This window comes from Salvelinus alpinus, chromosome 18 (assembly GCF_045679555.1).
Source record: "Salvelinus alpinus chromosome 18, SLU_Salpinus.1, whole genome shotgun sequence".
Lineage (NCBI taxonomy): Eukaryota > Metazoa > Chordata > Actinopteri > Salmoniformes > Salmonidae > Salvelinus > Salvelinus alpinus.
In genome coordinates, this window is record NC_092103.1 from 3,389,877 (window position 1) to 3,399,771 (window position 9,895).

Below are 9,895 nucleotides of genomic sequence, written 5' to 3' on the forward strand. Positions count from 1 at the left end.
AGAGCGAGCGCCTCCTATTTCCCCCCAGGTTATTTACAGCTCAGATCTCCAGTTGAGACTCTTTTACGGTAGCTTTATAGCAGGACCGAGCTGCAAGGAGACTCCCCCCCACACACACACACACACACAGGGTTCTGCAGTGACATCCAGTGTGGAGGGTCTCACAGCAGCTCGATGACGATTATAGCATCCTTGAAAGCTCACATTATGTTTTGAGTGTGTGTGTGTGTGTGTGTGTGTGTGTGTGTGTGTGTGTGTGTGTGTGTGTGTGTGTGTGCGTGCGTGCGTGCGTGCGTGCGTGCGTGCGTGCGTGCGTGCGTGCGTGCGTGCGTGCGTGCGTGCGTGCGTGCGTGCGTGCATGTTAGCAACGTGTATGTACACTACCGTTCAAAAGTTTGGGGACACTTAAAAATGTCCTTGTTTTTAAAAGAAAATATTTTTTTTTCCCATTAAAGTAACATCAAATTGATCAGAAATACAGTGTAGACATTGTTCATGTTAATGTTGTAAATTACTATTGTAGTTGGAAACTACTGATTTTTAATATCTACAGAGGCCCATTATCAGCAACCATCACTCCTGTGTTCCAGTGGCACGTTGTGTTAGCTAATCCAAGTTTATCATTTTAAAATGCTAATTGATCATTAGAAAACCCTTTTGCAATTATGTTAGCACAGCTGAAAACTGTTGTGCTGATTAAAGAAGCAATAAAACTTCTTTAGACTAGTTGAGTATCTGGAGCATCAGCATTTGTGGGTTGGATTACAGGCTCAAAATGGCCAGAAACAAAGAACTTGCTTCTGAAACTTGTCAGTCTATTCTTGTTCTGAGAAATGAAGGCTATTCCATGTGAGAAATTGTCAAGAAACTGAAGATCTGGTATAAAACTGTGTACTACTCCCTTCACAGAACAGCGCAAACTGTCTCTAACCAGAATAGAAAGAGGAGTGGGAGGCCCTGGTGCACAACTGAGTAAGAGGACAAGTACATTAGAGTGTCTAGTTTGAGAAACAGACGCCTCACTTGTCAGTCCTCAATTGGCAGTTTAATTAAATAGCACTCGCAAAACATCAGTCTCAACGTCAACAGTGAAGAGGCCACTCCGGGATACTGGCCTTCTAAGTGACCCCAAACTTTTGAACGGTAGTGTATATAATTGCTGTCCAGACAGTGGGGGCCAGTGAGAGTCATGGGCTTGGTGTTTACTCATGCTTTTGAGGGTTTCTCTTCATTCACTTCTTCTCTGGTTTGAGAGGCTTTGGGGAGTTCTGGGCTCCAGGGCTGCTTGATTCACAGCCCTGGCATGTCTGGTAATACAAACCAGATCCCCTAACCCCCTAGACCCTACCCTGTGCCAAAACTGGGGTAGTTGAAGGTTATTATTAGTGTCTGGATGTGGAGGTGTGTGTGTGTGTGTGTGTGTGTGTGTGTGTGTGTGTGTGTGTGTGTGTGTGTGTGTGTGTGTGTGTGTGTGTGTGTGTGTGTGTGTGTGTGTGTGTGTGTGTGTGTGTGTGTGTGTGTGTGTGTGTGTGTGTGTGTGTGTGTGTGTGTGTGTGTGTGTGTGTGCGTGTGTGTGCGTGTGTGTGCGTGTGTGTGCTGTGGTATCTTATAAAACGATGGGAGGATATGGTCAAGGCTATGGTCCTGCTTCGGCAGTAGGCATTGTGTCCTGTGCTGGGCAGGGCAGGGGTTCACAATGATGAGAAGCTAGCTAGTAAAATTTGAAATGGGAGAAATGTTGTAAAGCTCTCTACGTGTGTCAGTGGGGATGGTCATGTGTATGAATGAATGGACAAAGGCTATTCAACTCTGCTAAATAGTGTACATTACATATACTAGGTTTGAGTGTGTGTGTCCGTTAGCCAGTGTGGGCCCTGAGTGTGTGTACGCCCCAGAGTGTGCTTTAGTGTGTGACTGAGTGTATACAAATTAAAGCATGTCCACTTTGCTTGGACAAAGGCATGGAAATGTTTCTGTTCCCTGCTCATTAAACCACATTAGTCCCTCCTCTGAGCTGGAGCAGCGGTGCTATATTAGTTTTGAGTCCCCGTGTTCTGAGAGACTGCTATTTTCAAATAAATACACGTGGGGCAACGCCGACGGGACGGGGGGACGGAAGGTAAAGGCAGAGGGGGGTTCCTGCCCTCTATGTGGTTTAGTTATTTGCGGCAGGGCTCTGGGGATGGGAGAAAAGAGGGAGGGAGTAGACAGAGACTTTTGTTCAGCAAGAGATGAAAGGAAGACCACAGCATCCCTCGCTCTCTCTCTCCATCCCACATGGTCCTTGTTACTGTGGCCCTAACCAGCTAACCAGAGACACTCCTCCCCTCCCTCTTCTACTTTGTAGCCAATTCCCTCCCCTTTCTCTTCCCCCTTTCCCCCATCCTCTCTAGCGCCCTTTGAAATAGAATATGTTTATGAGAAGCAGCCCTGGCCTAAGTCTTGAAGGGGAACATGCAGGCCAGCCCTAACAGTGTATTGTGTGTGTACATGTGTGTGTAATTGGGAACACACACTCAGAGCAGGGCTCTGGTATGCACATGTGGGTGCCAGCTTTGGTGTCTGACATGCTGGGGGCCCTGTCTCACTTTGAACAGACTCCTCTCCTACTACACCTAGCCCTACAATACCCCCAACCTCTCTACTTCCTCTAATTGCCCACCCCCTCCCCCCTCCACACACACACACAAACGTCCCTTCACTCATCTCATTACCTTCAGTGTGTTAAAGAACAGACTCTCTGATATATATAAAAAATGATGGTCACAATTTAATGGGATAGTCCAGATTTTCCATCTGCAGATGCTTTACAGATGGTCATACTATCAACAAAACTACCTGCTGACAAGCAAATGCTTGCAAGGTTACTGTTAGGGTTAGGTTTAGATTAAGGGTTAGGGTAAGGGTTAAGGTTAGGGTTAGGGTTAGGGTAAGGGTTAAGGTTAGGGTTAGTAGATAGTTAGTTGAAATGTGACATATAGTTTGTAGAGCGTCTACAGATGGACTATCCAAATAAAGTGTTACCCTAATTATCAGATAAGCACACACACACACACACACACACACAATGATGTCAGTCAGTCAGCGGAGCGGCTGTGGCTAGCTCTTAATAAAGCTACAACGGATTCTGGGATTGTCGTTGACCAATCTGACCTGGTTCAAACCTTGTTAGGTTCTATTATCAAGACATGTCATTTTAAACACAACCACCAAACTCCACCAGCACAATTCACTGTTAGGAAACGATGAAAAATACTCGTTGAATCTCCTTGGCAGCAAAACATCCGTAAAGTATCCAACAGAAATCAGTCCATTACTGGTTTTGGAAACAACAACCCAGAGTCACACGTGAAAGAGTTGGCGTTAAAATGAGACACATCGCTGTTGGGTGACGTGTCAAATGCAGGCGCCAATAGCTGAATGAGAGCAGTAAAGACCAGCAGTTTAGTTGTCTTCAATTGTCATTTCATCCAACACAATACAGCCAATGAAAATGTATTTATTAAGTCATTTTCTGAGAAACCTGTATATGTGAGGTCCTTCTGAAAATTGTGACAGAAATGGTAAATAAGCAAATGAGGTACCTGCATAAAATCTCTCAAGTATGAAATCTTTGCTTTTAAACCCAGTGTGTAGGTACAACCATAGCCTCACCTCATCGTCCTTGTACCAGGACAGGGACTCAGCAGTCAGGACGAACCAGTACTCCTTTGCTCCTCCCTTCATGATGCCAATGTTGTTGATGGTCAGCCAGCCCTTCCTGATCACCTGAGGGAGGGAGGGAGGGAGGGAGGGAGGGAGGGAGGGAGGGAGGGAGGGAGGGAGGGAGGGAGGGACAGAGACAGAGACAGAGACAGAGAAAGAAAAACAGATTCAGAAAGGCAGGCAAACACAAAGCTAGCCTTCTGAATCCCCTCACAACAGCACTTCCTCCATCATGACATTGTGTTAGTAAGTCTGTGTATGTATGGCATGTGTGGTATCTGCTCACTACTGTCCCTAGTGGACAATGTGAGTCACTGCAGGGGACACAACACAGGACAAATGGGACTGGCTCAATGGGCCTATCTACTAGCATCAAACACAACTATCATTGTGATTATATCAGTGTCTCTCCCATAACATAAACATATAATGCATATTGTGCCTCTGTATTTACCTTAAACCGATCATTAACTGCTCCTCTCTCCGGCTGAATGGGGATGTGGAGAGAACATTACACAGCTATGCCACGTACGGAGCACAGAGCATAGGCCATTCGTAATGCACAGGGGCAGGCAGCACACTGGCATATTTGCACATTGGCATACTGGCTGGCTAGAGTGGGGTACAGCGAGGGAAGGCAGGCAGGGACAAAGGGGGACAAAGAGCCATATGGGGCTGTAGGGCCGCTTTCAAACCAAAACTCATGCAGCACATATGCTGATGCATATTTGTGTCGGGGTTGCCCACGGAATGCGTCGTTGTGTTGTGTGGTGGGGGGGGAATTATCAGTTGGTTAGTAACTGACAGATGCCTAGTCATAATGTGTCATGTCAAAACTTCCACTTTATCTGTTTTTTCAAACTTTTCTGTTGGACAGCGCAACCAACTGCTTAGTTGGTCCTTCCACCAAGGCATTGTTAGCCTTTATATTGCATCATATTGGGTGGTTTGAATGCCCTAGGTGGGTAGAAAGGAAGGTCAATGAAAGATACCAGGGGAGGCTGTTAGTCAAAGCAGCTGGAGTAGAGCAGAACTAAATGCAGCCGGCTAAACAGGAAACCCTATGCCATTTGACCCCCCCCCCCCCCCCTCCCCCGCCAGTCACTACGGCAACTGACAGGGTGTGCCTCTAGAGGTGATGTACCTATCTGTTCTGCACTGAGAGACGTTCCCCCTCCTTCACTAGATGGTTAGGATCTATCAACACAGAGAGAGAGACAATGACAGAGAGAGAGAGATGATGAGAGAGAGAGAGAGAGAGAGAGAGAGAGAGAGAGAGAGAGAGAGAGAGAGAGAGAGAGAGAGAGAGAGAGAGAGAGAGAGAGAGAGAGAGAGAGAGAGAGAGAGAGAGTAGGGTAGGGTAGGGTAGGGTAGAGTAGAGTAGAGTAGAGTAGAGTAGAGTAGAGTAGAGTAGAGTAGAGTAGGGTAGGGTAGGGTAGGGTAGGGTAGGGTAGGGTAGGGTAGGGTAGGGTGGAGTAGGGCAGAGTAGAGTAGAGTAGGGTAGGGTAGAGTAGGGTAGAGTAGGGTATAGTAGAGTAGAGTAGGGTAGGGTAGAGTAGGGTAGGGTGGAGTAGGGTAGAGTAGAGTAGGGTATAGTAGAGTAGAGTAGGGTAGGGTAGAGTAGGGTAAAATAGAGTAGAGTAGGGTAGGGTAGAGTAGAGTAGAGTAGAGTAGAGTAGAGTAGAGTAGAGTAGAGTAGGGTAGAGTAGGGTAGGGTAGAGCAGAGGAGGGTAGAGTAGAGCAAAGGAGGGTAGAGTAGGGTAGAGTAGAGTAGGGTAGAGTAGAGTAGGGTAGGGTAGGGTAGGGTAGGGTAGGGTAGGGTAGGGTAGGGTAGAGTAGAGTAGGGTAGGGTAGGGTAGGGTAGGGTAGGGTAGGGTAGGGTAGGGTAGAGTAGAGGGTAGAGAAGATAAAGAGTGTGAGAGAGGTGTGGGCCTTGCATAACTGGTCTTAAATAGAGAAACCAGAAGGCAGCTCCCCCCTCTAAAGCTAAAGCCTCCATCTCTCTGCGAGCTGTTGTCATTGGAGAACACATGGCTGCCTTCTTTATCTGGTGTCAAGCTAAGGCTGGGGGGGCGACGAGCAATCACTCAGCCAAGGAAAATGAGGCTCGGTTGTGAGTTCACGGCTGTGAAATATAACGTCTCCAAATGGTCTATGAGAGAGAGAAAAGTCTGCACATAAAAATACATTGTGCATTAAGGAATCTGGTCTTAACCCCTCTGTGTTCTGTCTATGTCTGGGGGTGTATTGTAAAATAATGGTTCATGCTATTTTTTTTACTCATGCTGGTTTCTAATAGGAGATGAGCAGTGCTAGCTGAGCATGTTTCTGTTGTGTTGGATGGGAGCACTGCCTGGAGGAGGGAGGCAGCTGAGGAAAGAAGCAAATGCCCAGAGAGCTCCCTAGCTACGTACCCATCTACAGTTATGAGAGGCTCTCTCCACACACACGTTCTAACAACACACACACACAAGGAAACCAACATATTCTAACACACACACACACACGCACGCACGCACGCACGCACGCACGCACGCACGCACGCACGCACGCACGCACGCACACACACACACACACACACACACACACACACACACACACACACACACACACACACACACACACACACACACACACACACACACACACACACACACACACACACTGTTAGGCACACATACTAACACACTCACAAACAAACACACATTCACAAGCACGCACACTAACACACACTCACACATGCTAACACACACGCACACACACACTACTCACCATAATCTCATCCTGCTAAAGTAGAATAGTTGTAGCAGGAGAGGTGAAGAAAAAGACACACAAGAGAAAGAGAAATCACTCAGAAGAAACAGAGCAGAACAGAAATAGAGTGGGAACACTAGACAGTTAAAACACAGCACTACTAAAGAACAACCAGGCTAAAGAACAACCAGGCTAAAGAACAAGCAGGCTAAATAACAACCAGGCCAATGAACAACCAGGCTAAAGAACAAGCAGGCTAAATAACAACCAGGCCAATGAACAACCAGGCTAAAGAACAACCAGGCTAAAGAACAACCAGGCTAATGCACAACCAGGCTAATGAACAACCAGGCTAAATAACAACCAGGCTAAATAACAACCAGGCTAATGCACAACCAGGCTAATGAACAAACAGACTAAAAAACAACCAGGCTAAAGAACAACCATGCTAAAGAACAACCAGGCTAATGAACAACCAGGCTAATGAACAACCAACCTAAATAACAACCAGGCCAAATTACAACCAGGCTAATAAACAACCAGGCTAATGAACAACCAACCTAAATAACAACCAGGCTAAATAACAACCAGGCTAATGAACAAACAGGCTAAAGAACAACCAGTCTAAATAACAACCAGGCTAATGAACAAACAGGCTAAATAACAACCAGGCTAATGAACAACCAGGCTAAATAACAACCAGGCTAATGAACAAACAGGCTAAATAACAACCAGGCTAATGAACAAACAGGCTAAAGAACAATCAGGCTAAATAACAACCAGGCTAATGAACAACCAACCTAAATAACAACCAGGCTAAATAACAACCAGGCTAATGAACAACCTGGCTAAAGAACAACCAGGCTAATGAACAAACAGGCTAAATAACAACCAGGCTAATGAACAACCAGGCTAAAGAACAACCAGGCTAAAGAACAACCAGGCTAATGAACAAACAGGCTAATGAACAAACAGGCTAAATAACAACCAGGCTAAATAACAACCAGGCTAATGAACAACCAGGCTAAATAACAACCAGGCTAATGAACAACCAGGCTAAATAACAACCAGGCTAATGAACAACCAGGCTAAATAACAACCAGGCTAATGAACAACCAGGCTAAAGAACAACCAGGCTAATGAACAAACAGGCTAATGAACAACCAGGCTAATGAACAAACAGGCTAATGAACAACCAACCTAAATAACAACCAGGCTAATGAACAACCAGGCTAAAGAACAACCAGGCTAAATAACAACCAGGCTAATGAACAACCTGGCTAAAGAACAACCAGGCTAAAGAACAGAAGAAGAGAACAAGTGGAGAAATAGTTCAAACACTCAAAACTGTACTCAGTTGGAACTATAATCTGTCTTGGGAACAGCTCGATGTAGACCTTGCATCTAGGAACATTATTACAATGTTTTGTGAACAGCCCATGAGGCAAGTATTAATGAATGTAATGGAAGTCTATGTGCTGTAGGTGCCGTCATGTGCCTATAGTACCTTACTGCCAGTTTGCTTCTTCTGGGCCACCTGGCTGCTCCTCTGCTGGGCACTACAGGGGATGAAAACATCACAATCATGGGCTACATAGGTACACACGCCTAAACAAAGGATTCATTAGTAAGAGCCTGTAGGTCAGGGTCCCCAGACTGTACTGTGTCTATACTGGGATGTTTGTTCTAATCCACTGTATCAGAACAGAGGTCAAGAGGGTGACACTCACTTGGCAAAGCCAATGAAGTCCTCATGGTTGGTGTTCATGTAGGCCAGCTCAATGTCAATCAGCAGCATCACCTGGATGGAGGGACATGTACACAGTATATGGAGTTATTAAACATGAGACTTTGGATTGGGAATATAGTGTGTGTGTGTGTGTGTGTGTGTGTGTGTGTGTGTGTGTGTGTGTGTGTGTGTGTGTGTGTGTGTGTGTGTGTGTGTGTGTGTGTGTGTGTGTGTGTGTGTGTGTGTGTGTGTGTGTGTGTGTGTGTGTGTGTGTGTGTGTGTGTGTGTCACCTGGTCCTTGGTGCGGCTCTCACGGTCTCGGATATGCTGGGTGACAATCTTCTCCATCTCCTCCCTCAGCATGGGGTACTGAGCCAGCTGTGGGTACAGGACAGCACAGGGCACACAGTGTGGGTAGGGAGGCTCAGCTCAGATACAGGCCAGACACAAAGCACAGCCATCTCAGTCAACACACCCAAACACTCACACTCACTGAAGCACACTGCACTAATGGCACAGAAACACACAGACATACACACACAGACATACATCAAATACAGTACACACACCTCACAAGAGCACATCACAGACTCTGCCCTAGTCACAAAAGGTTCAACAATTTACATTAATCAGTGTTAATGTTGGCTGTTATTAGTGTGTCTATCTTTCCACAAGGGGTTAATAAATGTAATGAAAGTAAATGAATAGTGCAAAGTCTGTAATACTACCATAAAACACTAAATAGTATTTTGCCCAACTAATAGTCTACTTAAGCAATTAGGCCAGAGAGGGTGTGGTATATGTTTAGCTGTGGTATATTGGCTATATATCACAAACCCCTGAGGTGCCTTATTACTATTATATTATTACATAATTAGAGCATTACAAGCATTACAAATAAGTGTTTTGTCATACCCGTGGTATACGGTCTGATATACCACGGCTGTCAGCCAATCAGCATTCAGGGCTCAAACCACCCAGTTTATAATCCCCAATAACACATCATTTTCCTGGTACATTATAACCTGTATCCATCTATTCTTTGTAGACACATCAATACAGACATTGGTGTGCTTCCAACACAACAGACACACAGCACAATAACAGAGGTGGCTGGTTGGGAGGAAAGCCAACTCAAATCACAGTGAGAGAAAATACGCTGACATCTGACATAAGTTACAACGCATCCTTTACCATGGCTATTGAAGGTTACGGGACCACACTGAGCTCCTTGTCTCAATCATTTGATTTCTCACTTCCTGGCACAGGCCCAAATACACAGTAGGAGACATTGAGGTCTGTAGGGCGTATTAGACAGATAGCCATGTCATTGAAGCCTATTAGATGACAGCATTAATGTCTTCACTTCTGTACTGTCTTCCTGGTGACCAATATTTTACTGTCTCTTTGGCTATGATGACACCAAAGCATGGCTATATCACATGCTGTGCTATAATGCCATGTCGGGAATATAACTAATACTACTACTATATGTCCAGCTGAATTACTAGAGTAGACATTAAATTGACAAATCAAAATAAGACTGATATTAGCGGTTTGTCATGAGATCAGGGGTCAACGATCAGGAGAAGGAAGCCCTTTTTTTTAAGACCAATTAACCAATGACTTTTTTAATTAAGACCAATTATCTAATGCGTCATTGTAAAGAAGCATTGCAACTTTCAAGTTCACAACATAGTCGCAGCA

General features: G+C 45.3%; 1 protein-coding gene across 11 annotated transcripts in view; it reads right to left on the reverse strand.

The window, feature by feature from the left end:
* LOC139543520 (dynamin-1) overlaps positions 1 to 9,895 on the reverse strand; it is a 111,377-nt gene that overhangs the window by 60,897 nt on the left and 40,585 nt on the right. For 5 of the 11 annotated variants that reach the window (XM_071349672.1, XM_071349667.1, XM_071349670.1 and 2 more), the window contains exons 11-16: positions 8,480 to 8,566; positions 8,190 to 8,260; positions 7,967 to 8,018; positions 6,478 to 6,492; positions 4,160 to 4,192; positions 3,655 to 3,768 (exon numbers count right to left, since the gene is read on the reverse strand). In XM_071349672.1, the coding sequence (XP_071205773.1) occupies positions 3,655 to 3,768; positions 4,160 to 4,192; positions 6,478 to 6,492; positions 7,967 to 8,018; positions 8,190 to 8,260; positions 8,480 to 8,566 (372 nt within the window). The remainder of the gene's footprint in view (positions 1 to 3,654; positions 3,769 to 4,159; positions 4,193 to 6,477; positions 6,493 to 7,966; positions 8,019 to 8,189; positions 8,261 to 8,479; positions 8,567 to 9,895) is intronic. The other 6 variants (XM_071349674.1, XM_071349678.1, XM_071349677.1 and 3 more) reach the window with 4 other exon arrangements.